Source organism: Engraulis encrasicolus, unplaced genomic scaffold (genome assembly GCF_034702125.1).
Source record: "Engraulis encrasicolus isolate BLACKSEA-1 unplaced genomic scaffold, IST_EnEncr_1.0 scaffold_39_np1212, whole genome shotgun sequence".
In the NCBI taxonomy this organism is placed as follows: domain Eukaryota; kingdom Metazoa; phylum Chordata; class Actinopteri; order Clupeiformes; family Engraulidae; genus Engraulis; species Engraulis encrasicolus.
The window spans coordinates 209,868-227,500 of record NW_026945698.1 but is presented as its reverse complement, the minus strand read 5'-3'; the positions used below and the strand labels follow the sequence as shown (position 1 = coordinate 227,500).

The following is a 17,633-nucleotide window of genomic DNA, read 5'->3' as shown; positions in this document are numbered from 1 at the left end:
ATTTTTTTGGTCACCATTATAAAATGGTACTTGAGGAAGCAGGTGTACGATAATTACAACACAGAGCTAAAATGTAGTAAACGGTTTCATACTTTGAGAGTAGAATGTGTAAAACACCACTATCCACAGTGCAAATGATGTGCGTGGTGCAAGCATATGTCACATGGTAGTAGCCAGCACGGCCTTATGGCCTGGAAGGTTTGTGTTGTTGAAACATAAAGTCACATACATGTCACATGCATGCAGACTTGCAGTGTTAGTGAGGAGAAATCTGAATCAATACCCCAAATATGATCTACTTCACCAGCCAAAGAGTCTGTTTGACAGCAGCTTTTGAAAGTCATTTGCAGCATTGTGAAACGGCTACCACAAACGTCAAACAGGAAATGAAACTGTCAGAGCTTGGGCGGTTAGTCAGTTGGTAGAAGCGTCTGCTCTCTCTTAGGACACGTTGTTCTCATCTAGAAGTGCTTGAAATGCACACATACAGGAAATGTACACTTTTGATTGATTGATTGATTGATTGGTTGATTGATTGATTTATTTCAGAAGTACACAAGAAAATAAGCAACCAATGAAATAAATACAAGTACCTTTTTTGTGTGTAACTGAAAAGGGGTGGGATGAAGCTATTGCTTATTTACTCCCACCCCCATAAAATCAAACATATACTCAAAATGTGCACTACACACTTCCATACTTTAAGACTATGCCATATAAGTTACTAATGTCCATATATACAGGTAGTTGCGAATAGAATTAACTAATCAAAAGAAACACAGCAAAACAAAAAAACAAAAACAAAACAAAAAACAAATTAACAGATCATCACAACATATTTTCATTTTCATAGCTATGAAAAATTGCTCTTTTAAACAAAATTAGGGCTTACTCTTAATTTAGGGCAGTTTGGCAACAGCATTCCACTCTTTTTCGAGGTTGTAGTTGGTGGCTACTGCCTTTCAGTACACAGCTCTGCATCCTTGTTGATTTGGTTATTCTCTTGTTGTCCTACTACTGTATGTGGGTAGATGACAGATAGGCTGCAAAAAACATTTTTTTAAATCTAGAAGTGCTTGAAATGCACACATACAGGAAATGTACATTTTGAATGAAGAGAAGACACCGGAGCAGCTCAGATGGGATGCTTTTTCTTTTTAATTCAAGTGCACAACATGTTAGGGACTAACGTTTCGATGGCAAGCCATCTTCATCAGAGTCTCTGATGAAGATGGCTTGCCATCGAAACGTTAGTCCCTAACATGTTGTGCACTTGAATTAAAAAGAAAAAGAGCATCCCATCTGAGCTGCTCCGGTGTCTTCTCTTCAACCAAGATTACCTGCCTCCCTCCCGTTGATGCACCAGATGTAAAAACAGAAGCGCGTGGAACCCCTTTTTTTGTTTGTTTTTTTTTTTTTTTTTTTAGGAAATGTACACTCTTAGAAATTATGGCCTATTGTTAATTTAGGGCAGTTTGGCAACAGCATTCCACTCTTTATTGAGTTGTAGTTGGTGGCTACTGCCTTTCAGTACACAGCCCTGCATCCTTGTTGATTTGGTGGTTTAGTACACAGCTCTGCATCCTTGTTGATTTGGTGGTTTATTCTCTTGTTTTCCTACTACTGTATATATTCATTACTTAATTTCCACCTGGGGATCAATAAAGTTACTCTACTACTCTAATCTACTCTACTCTACTCTACTCTACACTACACTACTCTGCTCTGCTCTGCTCTGCTCTACTCTACTCTACTCTACTGTACTGTACTGTACTCTACTCTACTCTACTCTACTACTCTACTCTACTCTACTCTACTCTACTCAACTCTACTCTACTCTACTCTACTCTACTCTACTCTTCTCTACTACTCTACTACTCTACTACTCTACTCTACTGTACTCTACTGTACTCTACTCTACTCTGCTCTACTCTACTCTACTCTACTCTACTCTACTGCACTGTACTCTACTCTACATTACTCTACTCTACACTACTCCACACTACTCCACACTACTCTACTCTACTCTGCTCTACTACTCTACTCTACTCTAATGTTACTCTATTACTCTACTCTACTACTCTACTCTACTCTACTCTACTACTCTAATCTACTCTACTCTACTCTACTCTACTCTACTCTACTGTAATGTACTCTAATGTTACTCTATTACTCTACTTTACTACTCTACACTACACTACTCTGCTCTGCTCTGCTCTGCTCTACTCTACTCTACTCTACTCTACTCTACCCTACTACTCTACTCTACTCCACTCCACTCTGCTCTACTCTACGCTACTTCACACTACTTCTCTACTCTACTCTACTCTACTCTACTCTACTCTACTCTACTCTACTCTACCCTACTACTCTACTCTACCCTACTCTACTCTGCTCTGCTCTGCTCTACTCTACTCTACTACTCTACTCTACTCTACTCTACTCTACTCTACTCTACTACTCTACTCTACTGTATTCTACTCTACTCTACTCTACTCTACTCTACTCTACTCTACTCTACTCTACTCTACTCTACTACTCTACTCTACTCTACTCTACTACTCTACTCTACTCTACTACTCTACTCTACTCTACTCTACTCTACTACTCTACTCTACTACTCTACTCTACTCTGGCATGTAAATTAGTTAAGAGAGGGCCCGTGCAGCTTAGTATTCCTTTTCTCTGTCAGATATCTGCAGATCTGTATATCTGCCCCAATAGTGATCATAGTCAACACAGTTTGGTTGTTACGAGGCTTCCTGTGCAGTGGGATGTGCTGCTATGCTACACCACTTTTTTTTTTTTAAAGTATTTTTTGGGCCTTTAGGCCATTTTTCAGCCTTTATTGTTTTTTGTGAGACAGGACAGTGGAGGAGAGACAGGAAGTGAGCTGGGAGAGAGAGATGGAGAAGGATCGGCAAAGGACCTGGACCGGGAATCGAACCCGGGTCGGCCGAGTGGTAAACGTGTGCCCTACCATATCAGCCACGGTATGGCCACTGCTACACTGTAAAAAATGTCAGTTGAAATTACGGCAAAAAACTGTCAAATTGCATCAGTCAGTGACAGTCTCTGTACTAAATATGGCAAGCCACTATTTAGTCAAAAAGCGCTACATAACTTCATTTTTGACAGGTGTCATATGTAGAAAATACTGGACTGTTCTCTGTAAACGAAGATATTGGAAAATACCGTTAAGTGAGATGAAGTAGTCAAGAAACGGTACATAACTTTATTTTTCACTGGTGTCAATATGTAGAAAATACTGAACTGTTCACTGAAAAGAAAATATTGGAAAATACCGTTAAGTGAAGATGAAGTAGTCAAGAAACGGTACATGACTTTATTTTTCACTGGTGTACACATATGTACACATCAAATTTACCAGAGTTCGATTGATCAGAGTTAGACTGGTGTTCAGCCAAAATCTAAACATCAAGAGTTGCAGCAACACTACAAAGTGTTATTTGACTCCTCTGGATCCAAGTTGTTGAGCTAAGAGAGCTAGAGAGTTAATGTTTAACCCTTATGTTGTGTTCGGGTAATTTTTGACCCGTTTTCAAGTTTTAGTGTGAAAAAAACACACTTTCCTTTATTTTCTTGGAATAAGGCTTCATCTAATCCTCAGTCACAATCATTGCAACCCACAAAAAATATGTTTTATCATTTTAGAAAATTTTAAAGGTCAAAAAAAAAAAAGTTACATCTGTGGTGTTCAGGGTCAAAATTGACCCGGCATAGATTTTTGGCTGTTGTATGCATTTCTGAAAAGCTGTTGGTTGCCCCTTGTCTTTAGTTTGGTGATTTATGGTGAGGAAAATATATTTCTTGCCTGAAATTTTTTTTGCCAGCTTTTTCATATTCCAAATCCAATATGGCCGCCGGACAGTCCCATACACTACAATACGTCATATTTCCTGTTGTGAAAGGAGTACAGATGTATTTCTGGTGTCTACTCATATGTTTTCATGGTCAGGGAATCCATTTCTGCATTATATAATGAGATTTATTGCACATTTGTTTGCAAAATACATTTTTGCACATTATTTTTTCCAAAAAACGTATCAAAAATTCATAATGGCACCCAAACATGTAGAACTGGTCTTATACTTTCCATAAAGTTGATGTGGCAATGTCATAATGGTCCATGTTCATGGCATAGGGGATTCAAATGAATAGTGTGACTTTTTTCATGTTAATTGATGTGTTCATTTCCAATATCTTTGCATTAGATTGGTGGAATAGCTGTGACTCGGACAGAATTGTTATTTTGTATATTTACCACACTAAAATCATAAATATTGAAAAACACCAAGTCAACATATTTGAACATTGATTTTATGCACTGAAAAACTAATTTAGTTGACATTTGGTTTTTATCCTGCTATAAATCTCTTTGGGTTGGTTTGGACCTCAACACCACAAATGCCACTATTGATGATATTTTTCAATATTAGAGAAAAACCAATAAAATAAATTTGGAGGTTGTTGTACTTTCATATCAGCTGTAATACATGGACAACAGAATCACTAATTGTATCACTTTAGGAGGTATTAATAGTGAATTTATGCAGATTTTGATAGTTTTGGTCTTCAAAACGATTTGCATGATGTAAGATAAAAGACCAGTAAAGTCAAAAAGATAAATACATAAAGTAATATTTCCACGGATATGAATACATACCAAGTTAGCCATGAGATGAAAAGCAATATTTGATGATAACTAGTGTTTTTGGGTATTTTATGGCTGAGTTTTGTTATCACGGGTCAAAAATGACCCGAACACCACAGGTGTATGCAGCTTACGAACACAACACAAGGGTTAAATCATCTTCAGGTTTGCTAATATTAGTTATAGATGCGCGAAAATACATGAGGTTTGCCTAGTCTCTTTCTAATGGTTGAGTTATGAGCACCTCCATGCTCTGTGGTAATTAACTGTACTGTTGCTCTGTCTACCTTTCAGAAAATACATGTAATATGAGAGAGAATCCTGGGCCCAACCTACGTGGACCGTATGCCTCTACAATCTCTATCTACTGTATGTCTTCTTCTTTTGTCTTCTTGCTATTCTCTCATGCTTCTGTCTCTCCATTCTACTTCTCTTTTTAAATCCATCTTTAACATTGATGTTTTTTTACCATTTGTTAAGCACTTTGAGTTGTATGCCTTGTATGATATAGTACTATACAAATACAATTTATTTATTATTATGATTACAGCTCAGATATCTCCTCAAGGGGGGATTGCTTTTCCCCACGGGCTCATGCATTTCTCTCTTTACAAATGAAATTATCATAGAGAAATGCATGTTATGTTTATCTGGGTTTTCCCTATTCAACCTTTTACATTCATTGGGTAATCTGAAACAGTTAAATGTGACAAATGTCCAAAAAAGTAAAAATAAATCTAATACGCTCTCTCTCACTCTCCCTCTCCCTCTCTCTCTCTCTCTCTCTCTCTCTCTCTCTCTCTCTCTCTCTCTCTCTCTCTCTCTCCAGTGCACTAAGCCCTACCCAGCATATTGGCTTGCATACCCATGGGCACCTGGTTCGCCTCCAGCCTGGGTCATTTTCCAACTTGTCCCTATTTCTCATGCTTCCCTGTCATGCATATTTTTTTTTCTCAACGCACTTGGCGAGTTTTAATCGGTTACTTCTGACATGACGAGTTTTGATTGGCTACTACGCTTAACCCATTAGTTGCCTTCTATCAAAAACCTAAAAAATAATGAGAAAAAGAGTCATGTCTGGGTAGTTAGTAAAATATCCCCTAACACTAACTAGTTTCATTTTAAACACATAAAAATATATTTTAAAAAAGGAATTGAAGACACTATGTGGCTTTAAGGCCATGCTCATTTCAGGTCTGTGGTTTATGCTTTTTCTAGATTAATGACCAAGCACTGGTATGCACTTTTACAAGTGCCGGTCATATTTTAAAACATATTTTAAAACATTTGTGAATTACCATTAACTTAAGGTCCTTTAACTCTAACCCTCCAATTACTGTAACACCCTAAGCTCCACAAAATGATTAATTCCCATTCTGTGAGTCAGTGGGAAGTTTTGGTGGGAAGGGTTGGAGTTATTTCTCTGGCTGCTGAAGTGTATTGATTTAATTCCTTGTACTTCAACTCTTCTAATTAGTTTATTGGGGGAGCAGGTCGATTCTTTTCATCCACCAGGCATCTGTGTACGAAATGCACTATTCAGATAACATTGTGTGTGTGTGTGTGTGTGTGTGTGTGTGTGTGTGTGTGTGTGTGTGTGTGTGTGTGTGTGTGTGTGTGTGTGTGTGTGTGTGTGTGTGTGTGTGTGTGTGTGTGTGTGTGGAAATGTGTGTGTGTGTGTGTGAAAATGTGTATGTATCTAAATTAAGCGTATTTTTCGAGAGTGGTTTCAGAAAAGGGTCAGGTGAAGGGCTAAGGTGGACAGACACACAAACAGTAGTTCAACCAGTTTGGAGTTACTCAGTAGACTGGAGGGATGATGTAGTATTTCAGTAGTCTGGTGTTTGATGTAGTATTTCAGTAGTCTGGTGTTTGATGTAGTATTTCAGTAGGCTGGTGTTTGATGATGTAATTATGCAGTAGGCTGGTATATGATTCCTTTCTTAACTAAATGGCACCCATGGACAGTTTCTTCACGTTCTGTATGTTAACTAAGCCAAGTTTAGAGTAGAGTAGTTGGGTAGAGTAGAGTAGAGTCACTTTATTAGAGTAGAGTAGAGTAGAGTAGAGTAGATTAAATGTATTGATCCCTGAGGGGAAATTCAGGTGTCAAGTAGCTTACAACAATACACATAATGCCCACATGGACATTTAAAGACACATACATAACAAAACAGGTAAAGACAGGGAGGAGAAAAATAAAAACTAAAGAAAAAAGAATTAAAGGCAATGTGCAAAAACACATTCTGTGCAGACAAATGTGCAAAAAACATTCTCTGAGAGTTGAGGTAAAGATAAAAATGACTAGACATTAGTGATGATAGATACATCTATATCTAGTATTGTGATGTAGAAGTAAGAGAGAAAAGACATGACACAGTAATCAAGGTAGATTCTGGTAAGGTGCATGAAGACAGTGGGTTAAATGATCATAAAGCAGGCAGTGTGTGATAGGGGTGAAGATTCCTCACAACGTCCCCCCCCCCCCACACACACACACGCACGCACGCACGCACGCACGCACGCACGCACGCACGCACGCACACACACACACACACACACACACACACACACACACACACAGATTTCCCTTGTGATAAGCAGAAAAAGAGGTTGCCTATGTCCAGTTAAGAGTTCCATAGTGCAGCGATTTATTTGGGACTGTTTATCACTGAACCCGGTGAGTGTTTAGTTTAGTTTAGTTTAGTTTATTGGTTTATTTCAACAGGGACCATGTGCAAAGTACATTAGTTACATAGTAAAGAGATGACCTGCACCAGATTATAGCTAATACCTTATTTCCATCTGCAGTCCCTGGGCAGGTAAAAAAAACAAAACAAACAAACATACAATCCAGTAAAATGGGAGCAGCCACTCAGGCATACAACCCCTGCCACACACACACGCACACACAATAAAAACATGTCATATGCAACAAAGACTACAATGTGCAAAGTGTCAGAACAGGCATGTGCAAAACTATCAGTGGTCACAAGACTGGTTACATGAAAGCCATTTCTGCACTTCATGTGAGAATGAATAAAAGTTTGTAATGCTTTTTATGTGGGTGGGAAGGGCATTCCATTGTTTCGTTGCTCTGAAGGAAAAAGCAGGTTGGGCAAATGCTGTTACCTGGCTTGGGAGGGTACAGTTTCCTCTGATGGTATAGATCTAGTTGTTCTGCTAATTTGTTCAGAGCAAGGATGGATGGAGGTTTTCAGAGAGTGGTGGAGCACAATCGTGAATGATTTTGTGCACAAGGCGCACATCAGAGTATAAAGTTGTGTTGTCAAAACTGAGCAAGTTATACTTGTGAAGTGGTGAAATGAGATGGACGTCTGTCGAAAACTTTAAGAGCTTGTCTGTAAAGTGATGCGATGGATTTCATGTTAGTCTTGTTAGCCTGAGACCAGCTTGACATACAATAGTGTAAATGAGACATTATCATGGCATTTACATAGGTCTTAGCAGCATCATTAGTTACAGAATTGCGAATATGTCTAAAATTTGCTATGCTATATTTCACAGTGTTGCCCAGTTTTTTTATGTGTTTCTTAAAAGTTAATGTGGAATCCAAGGTCACTCCTAGGTATTTAAACTCGTCAACATTTTTCAATGGTTTTCCATTTACATATACGTTTGGTACAGGATTTAGTTTATATCTATTTTTAAAAAACATAGTGACCGTTTTATCAGTATTAAGTGTGAGACAGCTGGTCAGCCACTTGGTAACCTTGGTGAGTGTTTGTGTCAGTGTGCTTGCAACTTCTACTGGGTCTTTACCATGTGTGAACAACACTGTGTCATCAGCATACATCAATATCCCCACACCGTCACATACTTGTGGGAGATCATTGATGTAAGCGCTGAACAGTAAAGGCCCCAAAATCGAGCCTTGCGGCACCCCCATAGAGCATGCTCTGAGGGATGATGTTTTATCCTTTACCCTGACACACTGGGAACGAATAAATATATAGGATTCAATCCATTTCAGTATATTTGGAGACAACTGAAAGCTAACTAACTTTGTGAGGAGTACTGAGTGGTTTACGGTGTCAAAGGCCTTTCGCAAATCTAAAAACACAGCACCCACTACTCCTCCCTTGTCCAGATTTGCCTTGATGTGTTCAATAAAAAAGCAACATGCAGTGTCAGTAGAGTGGTTTGCTCTAAATCCAAACTGCATGGGATGTAATAAGTTATTTTTATTGAAGTGTGCTATTAGCTGTTCAGACGCTATTTTTTCAAGTACCTAGGAAATAGTAGGCAGTATACTAATTGGCCTATAATTGGTAACACCATGTCTATCCCCTGCTTTAAAGGGAAAAAACGTTTTTTGCATATGGGGCCTTATTTCTGGAGTAAAACACATCACTCTACACACCCATACCACTTTTTTCCCATTTGGTGCCGTTTGGAAGATATTGTGTCAGACGGTATCCACTCAACGGTAGCCGTAGGGGCAATATAACCAAGCCCATAAATGAGTTGTCCCCACTTTTTAAATGTTGTACAGTTGTGCCATAGTCGAATCAAACATGTACCGCGTCTGTCACACCTCCGCCTACTTTAACTCAGTTATTTCTGAAAACTGAAAGGGAAGGCGGCGCCGTGACGTCATCGGCTGGCGACACCACTGACAGCAGCAAGCTGGCAGCCATTGCATCGCTTGTTGCGGTCTGTGTTTGCAAGTGAGCAGTTAGCAAGCAAGGCTGTGAAAACTTTCTCTTTTACAGAAGATGGCAGACGATTCTGACTTTGAATTCGAAGATGACTTTGTGTATGATGGCCGTCCGTATCGTTTTGAGTCTGTGTATACAGATGAGGAGCTGTTGGAAAGGATCGGCAGAGACAGGCTATGGAACAGCGGACCAAGCTACAACCAGTAGCGCGCTCACGAACAGTATCTGGTGGTGCTCTTGTGAACACTGTTCTATGATGAAAACCGAAGATGAATGGCTGTGCTGTAGGCTATCGAGTGGGATTTGCGTCCAGGGGGTGAACGGCTGGGTGATTCTAACCAAGCATGCTGTCTTACAACTCTAGAGGATGTTCCTGCCTTGATGAACCGCGGAGTCGTAGAAACGTTTTTTCATGTTCCCAAACTAAACTGGAGGACCAAATGGACAGCTGTCTGTTGAGTAAGTAGCAAGTAGCATGTGTGATGCACATTCGAATTGTCACCGTTAGACTGTTGCAATTCAGAGTATGTTCTCACTCATGCATTACTGCATAATAATCACTGTGATCAATTTCGGCTAGTAGCATATCGAATTGTTCTCGACTGGGCACTTGGAGGGCTACGACTGGGACCAGGCCACAGAAAGGTGATTCCCAGCTGCATCGTGAGCCTTATCAGAAGCAAGTATCTATCTCCCAGCGGAGACTACGTTGGATTCACGGATGTAGAGCTCCGCAATATATTCGAATAGCATCTTACACTATTATCTTACCTTCAAAAACATTCATAGGCTACATCCTATAGCCTACCTGCACTGGAAATGTCCAACACCCGACTGCAGTTGGCAAGTTTTACAATTCATTATTGCCTTAATTGTGTTCAGATGCACTGCCAGAGACTATCAGCTTCTTTTGACAAGCATATATCTAATGCATATATAATACTGAATTGATGCCATTACTATCTATTGTACATTTTATAGTAATATCATTACCATCTAACCTAAGTAATAAAACCTACTTGACTTGATCTATTGTAAATTTTCAATAAATGGAAAGAACCAAGATCAATTGTGTTTGGGCTTTATTTTTTCAAAATGTCATTCATAATAGACATTCATTCAACAACACAGCATAAGCTACAGTCAGACAGTAATGAAAAATGCAGAGTCCTGTTTTGTTGTGGGGTTTTTTTTGTCCAAGGCCTCTCAGGGGCTTTGAGGTAGTTTGCAACACCTTGACCTGTAAACATATATGTTGAAGTGGCGCATATGGTTGTATTCTGAAAAGCCTAACAAAACGAATATGACAGTAAAGTGAATATAATGCAAACAATTTTAATTTAGATTGTAAACAAAGCTGTATTTAAAAAAAAGGTTTGAGGTCTTCAGTCAGTGCAAGAAAACATACTGTAAATATATTTAGCCAAGACTTTTGAAGTTTGTACCTTGTAAACAAAAGTGTTTGCAACATAAACGTAAAAAGAGCATTTAGAAAGTTTCCTTACAATGAGTGAAAAAGTAATTGTAAGTCATCCTGTTTCTCTGCTAGTTGAATACTAATTAGATGGACCTGTAACACCTCTAATGGCCCACATCCCCTGTCACGTCCCATGCGATAATTGTCAGTATATAATCATAAGCACATTCAATGCAGAGGCAAATGACCCTCTAGATCCTGATGGTTCCAGTACACTGCGTTGGCTTTTCTCAGGAGTTGACTGAGGAAGCGAAGATAATTCGGTCACTGCAAGGCTGACACCACTGCTGGCACTTTCCTAAAAGAGAAAATAAATACAAAAAGGGAATACATAAATAAGACACATCACACTGCATCAGTGTCATCAGCTTGGGACTATGATGAATCTCGTTCATCTGATATTGAAACATAGGCTATACATACAAGTCAGTGACTAGAATTCAGAGAAAGCAACACAGCTGAAGCATGTCCGTTCCTCATTTGGACCTTTTATTTAGGACCTTTTTACAAACTTCTGCTACAGTAAAGATAGTGTTTATGATGTCTTTTATATCTTTTGTAGCATATCTTGCATGCCTGTCTATCTGGCTTTCATGACGTTGGAAATCTGCATCTACATACACACCTCATTCACCCATGGGTTGCATTCGTACAATCAACATGACACAAGGAAAAGAAAATACGGTGTGGTTCGAAACAAACCAGCATTCCATTGTTGATATACTGGTAATTCGAGATTGAAATTTGTGAACGGCTCCAAAAGTCAAGGCTCTGATGATGACTGTTCACTGAGCGCTCGGGGAGACCGTTCACAAATGCACCCAGCAGTAGAGCTAGCCTAGAGCTCTATTTTGCATCACAGGTCTAGCCTGCTTGGATCATGTCAACTGTTTTACCTCTCCGCCTCAATTTTGTCCCCATGTCTAAAATGTTCCAAATGCACCCACTACTGCTTCCGACAAAAAGGACACAACTTATAATTTGGCTTGTTTGAATCTGTACTAGCAGTAGACTTTTGCACAGATTCAAGTACAGGGTACTCACATACAATTAGCTCGTGGACATGAGAAAGCTAGCTTACCGTAGTTTCCTCTGAGCGTTGTTCGGCAGCCATTGTCACAGCGCCGGTCTTGAGAATTCGATGCTGAGATTTTTGGCCAGGTTTCATTTCCTTTAGTGGACAAAAATCATCGGCAGAGAAATGGGCACTACAAACTCGATGATCAGCGCGTCGCAATCGCTGAGACTGATGTTTGGATCCATTCTCATTGAGATAAGACACAGCCTCGGTTCACTTCTCGGTTTTTCAGAGGAAGCTGGTGAAAATGTCCATCTAGTCATCTTGTTTTCGCATCCTGGGAATGTACACATTCGAACCATTTTTGCAAAATCCAAATCTTACTCCCAAAAAGCAAATGTTTACAAGCGTTTTGCAGTCCTAGCTGATTGAGCGAGCGAGTGGGGCTCTCCATACTGCTGTCAGAATAATCAGTGTCGCCAGCCGATGACGTCACGGCGCCGCCTTTCCTTTCAGTTTTCAGAAGCAAATGAGTACAAGTAGGCGGGGGTGTGACAGACGCGGTAAATGTTTGATTCGACTATGGCACAACTGTACAACATTTAAAAAGTGGGGACAACTCATTTATGGGCTTGGTTATATTGCCCCTACGGCTACCGTTGAGTGGATACCGTCTGACACAATATCTTCCAAACGGCACCAAATGGGAAAAAGTGGTATGGGTGTGTAGAGTGATGTGTTTTACTCCAGAAATAAGGCCACATATGCAAAAAAAAAAAACGTTTTTTTCCTTTAAAGATTGGTGTTACTATAGCAGTTTTGAAGGTATTGGGGAAGGAGTTTTCCTCCAATGACCTGTTCACAATATACATGATGGGAGATGATAAGACATCCTTAAAGTGTTTCAATACAGAAAGCCCCAGATGTCTTTTGCCTTGGAGTTTGATATTGTTGATAAAATTGTGTCTATTTTCGCTTCATCTATATTTCTAAAATTTGCTGAAGTAACATTGTTTTCCACCACCTTTGGCAAGTGGAGACCTGATGAATTACTACACAATTCTAAAACAGAATCAATAAAATAATTATTAAAACAATTTGCAATTACTAAACTGTCATTATGTAATGTACCATTTAATTTAAGCTCTATAGGAGCACTCTTTTTGCATTCTTTGCTGGAGAGTTGGTCAATAGTTTTCCACAACAATTTTGAGTTACTTTTTGCTTGTGTTATAATCTCCAGGAAATAGTTGGCTTTAGCCTTTCTAAATTGTGACGTTACCTTGTTTCTAAGGTTATTATATATTGAGCGATCAGTTTCAAGCCCAGATCTCAGATGTAGTTATTCAGTAGTCTTGTGTGTGATGACGTTCTTTCCTGTGTGAGACCTTACCCAGTTAGGCATGATGTTCCTTCCTGTCTGTGTGTTCCAGAGGAGCAGCTGAAGATGGAGGTTCCCCTAGAGGGGGATGTGCAGGGCAGCCCTGGAGAGGGATCCAGTCCAGAAGAAGACAGTGGACATGGACATATGGGGTAAGACCATTAATAATAATAATAATAATAATAATAGTAGTAGTAGTAGTAATAATAATAATAATAATAATAATAATAATAATAATAATAATAATAATATTTAAATTGCCTGTCAGAGATAATGATGGTGCTTGCTGTGTGTGTGTGTGTGTGTGTGTGTGTGTGTGTGTGTGTGTGTGTGTGCGTGTGCGTGTGCGCGTGTGCGTGTGCGTGTGCGTGTGTGTGCGTGCGTGCGTGCGTGCGTGCGTGTGTGCTTGTGTGTTGTGTGTCGGCAGCCGTTGCCTAGTGGTTAGAGAGTTGGTCTTTCAAACTAGGGGTTAACGGTTCGAATCCCATCTTGAGCTCTCCCTACACCTCCATCCATTACTTGAGCAAGGCACCTAACCCCACATTGCTCCCGGGACTGTAACCAATACCCCGAAAAATAGTAGTTGTACGTTGCTTTGTGTGTGTGTGTGTGTGTAAGTGGATGGGGAAATATGTTATAGCCTAAATTGCACACAAACTATTACAATAATGTCATGTGTCCATCCTGATCCATTTAGTAAGAAGATGCAGCAGGACCACAAATCTCACATGCTGAAGAGGTTTCAGTGTCTGATGGAGGGACTCCCACATCAGGGAAGCTCCACACTGCTCAGAAAGATCTACACAGACCTCTACATCACAGAGGGGGAAGGATGTGGTGTCAATGAAGAACATGAGGTCAGACAGATAGAGAGGGCATCCTGGAGAGAAGCAGCACAAGGCAGGCCAATCACATGCAGTGACATCTTTGAACGCTTAACTAAACAAGGCAAGACCTCATCTCAACAAGTCAAGACCGTAGCTAAGGAAGGTCAACACTCATCTAAACAAGTCAAACCTATTGGAATAGTGCTGACAAAGGGAGTGGCTGGCATTGGAAAAACCGTCTCTGTGCAAAAGTTCATTGTTGACTGGGCTGAAGGAACGTCCAATCAGGATCTCAACTTCATATTTCCAATTCCTTTCCGGGAGCTGAATATGATGAAGGAGAAAACCATCAGTCTGATTGATCTTATCAGACACTTTTTCTCAGATATGAAGGATCCAAGACTCGCCACCAGTTTGGAGAACAGAGTCATGTTCATCTTTGATGGTCTGGATGAGTGTCGACTTCCTCTGGACTTTAGCCACAATAAAAAGTGTTCTGATGTGACAAAGTCAGTGCCAGTGGATGTGCTGCTGACAAACCTCATTCAGGGGAATCTGCTTCCCTCTGCTCTCCTCTGGATCACCACCCGGCCAGCAGCAGCCAATCAGATCCCTCATGAGTATGTGAACCAGATGACAGAAATACGAGGATTTAATGACCCACAGAAGGAAGAGTACTTCAGGAAGAAGATCAGGGATGAAAGTCTGGCCCGCAGAACCATCACTCACCTGAAGTCATCCAGAATTCTCTTCATCATGTGCCACATTCCAGTCTTCAGCTGGATTATAGCTACAGTAGTAGAGAAAATATCAGGGAGCTTAGAAATGCCAAGGACTCTTACCCAAATGTACACACACTTCCTGATCATTCAGGTTCGAATTAAAAACACCAAGTACACAGAGTCAGATAAGAGAGATGAAGAGATGATTTCCAAACTGGGGAAACTGGCTTTCCAACAGCTTGAGAAGGGAAATCTGATCTTCTATGAGAAAGACCTGAGAGAGTGTGGCATTGATGTCAAAGAAGCATCTGTGTACTCAGGAGTGTGTACTCAGATCTTCAGAGAGGAGGCTGGGCTTCAGGGGAATGTGTTCAGCTTTGTGCACCTGAGCATTCAAGAGTTCCTTGCAGCTTTATATGTGTTCCTCAGCTTCATCAGTGCACAACATCAAACCTCATCAAAGCTCTCTCTGTTCAGACATATAGCACGTGTTTTCGGAAAAAAGAAAACCTCTCGGCTCTCCGTTCTGTTCAGAGCTGCAACACTTCATGACTTACACAAGACTGCATTGGATCTGGCCTTACAGAGTAAGAATGGACACCTGGATCTTTTCCTTCGCTTCCTCCTGGGCCTTTCACTGGAGTCCAATCAGAGTCTCCTAAGACATCTACTGCCCCAGACCAGCAGCCAATCACAGAGCTCAGAGCAAACAGCCCAGTTAGTCAAACAGAAGATCAGAGAGCAGAATGAGTCCAACAGGAGGATCAACCTGTTCTACTGTTTGAATGAGCTGAATCAGCATACTGTAGTGGAGCACATTGACAGCAGCTTAGGGACTCTGTCTGTAGAGATGCTCTTACCAGGACAGTGGAAGACTGAGGAGTTTAAATTCAAGACTTCAACAGAGTATCTGAAGAGGTTTGACCTGCAGAAGTACATAAAGACCCCAGAGCTGGACCAGACTGACCTCCTCAGCCCAGATGACGTCCTCCAGAAGCTGACCGATGTGTTCACATCATCCACCTCAGCAGAGTGAGTACAACACTCTATACCTACACTATATCTGTGTGGTAGGCTGGGAGGGGGTTTGAGGTCCCTGCTGAAAAAGTTTGGGAACCATTTATGAAACTGTTAGTGTATAGGATTGATCTTCACATCTGTTTTACAGGGTATCTGTTGCTTTGTTTGTTGATATTTACTTGATGTCGACATCCTCTACCTGCCTCGTCTGTAGTCCAGGACTGTCTCAGCAGCAGGATCAGTTTGCTCTGAGGCAGCACACAGTTAACTACTGTAGCTTTACCATGAAAACTAGAAAAACACTCACACCCACGCTGAATGCAAATCAGGAAAACTAGGAGAAGAGAGGGGGAATTGAGTGATGCTTGAAGAAGGCATGTGTAGAGGTTGGAAATGATATAGAGATGACGTAATGAAATGGAGGAATTTTATAGGAACAGAAGGTGAAGAGGATGGCAAGACAGAGAGAAGAGGACAGAAGAGAGGACGGCAGGGTAGATGGGTAGATGGGGAAGAGGAAGCAAGAGTGAGAGAGTGAGAAAGTGAAAGGGAGAGAGTGATAGCAAATGCTGAGAATAGTTGGATGGTTGACGTTTAAGGGCGTAACACAATAAAAAAAAAACTGTTATTCCAATTCCTGAAAAAATGGATGGAAAAAAATAGGGGAAAAAATGAAAAAATCAAAGCACTTAGTGGTCCGTGGAATTTCGCCTAATTTTTGCCATTTTTGGGAAAATGTGTCCTGCATCAACACACACCGCATGAAAATGAAGTCACATCACAGGAAATTCTCTGCTTTATGGCCATTTCAATCTTTTTGTATACATGACTGACATCTGAGCTCATGCTAACTTGATAATGATATTGTGTTTAATCTAAATATGTTTATCTTAATATAAAGTTAATATTTATGCAGTCATGCCAAACCCTTCATACATTATTCAAAATGTTGTTGGTTAATTTATATATATATTATATTCCAAGTTTCATTAATGTTACAGTCAAACCGCAGGATATTTGACATATAAACCTTTACATAAATCTTAACAAAAATGTTTCTTCTCATGTAAAGCCAATATGAAACATAATGTACCACGTCTTATTTCATTGACATTTGTTTTTTAAAGGACAAATAACAATTTTGCAGGGTTTTAACCAATGTTACGAAAAAACAAGGCGTCATGTCAACCACCTAGTTAAAAAAACAGAGTGGAATACAAAGGTTTTGGGTCATCAGAGTTCAAATAGACCAATTCCAAAGGCCTCTTAACCCTCCTGTTATCCTTGGGGTCTATTTGACCCCATTCAATGTTTAATGTCTGAAAAATCCATGAAATACATAATTCTTTTGCTCCATCTTTGATGACTTTTCCTAATTATATGGGGTCCATGTGAAAAAAGTGAAATTTCCACAAAAATGTTTACACTAAGTGCTGTACACGTTTTGGTTACAGCCAATGCCGGAGTGGCCATTATAACTATCGGGACATTTCCCAGCCCAAAATTTGGGTGTGGCCCGTTGGACCATGGGGAAATATTTTTAAAGTTTTAGGTAGGTAGGTTTTTTTCTCACTTGGGTTATTCTAAATGTAATGATCATTTGTAGTCTGCATAAATATTCACCATGACAGCGCAGCCACCGGCAGCACCACAGCAGATTATTAGCAACCATCTAGGCGCCAAAGAATCCCTGGGGAGGTGCGTCAAAATGCGCGAGGAGGTGCACTTTCTGTACATCTCTGTGTACCAATAGCCAAATTAAATGCATCCCTTTCTACTACCTCTACCACAACAGAAGTCAGCAAAAATGAGGAGTCAGAAATGTAGGAAC

The 17,633-nt window shown here is 40.2% G+C and overlaps 1 protein-coding gene across 1 annotated transcript in view; it reads left to right on the top strand.

Moving 5' to 3' along the window:
• The window catches only part of LOC134443920 (NLR family CARD domain-containing protein 3-like), a 48,713-nt gene that overhangs the window by 322 nt on the left and 30,758 nt on the right, over positions 1-17,633 (top strand). The window contains exons 2-3 of the mRNA XM_063193441.1: positions 13,286-13,385; positions 13,931-15,814. Of these exons, the coding sequence (XP_063049511.1) occupies positions 13,300-13,385; positions 13,931-15,814 (1,970 nt within the window). The 5' untranslated portion in view covers positions 13,286-13,299. The remainder of the gene's footprint in view (positions 1-13,285; positions 13,386-13,930; positions 15,815-17,633) is intronic.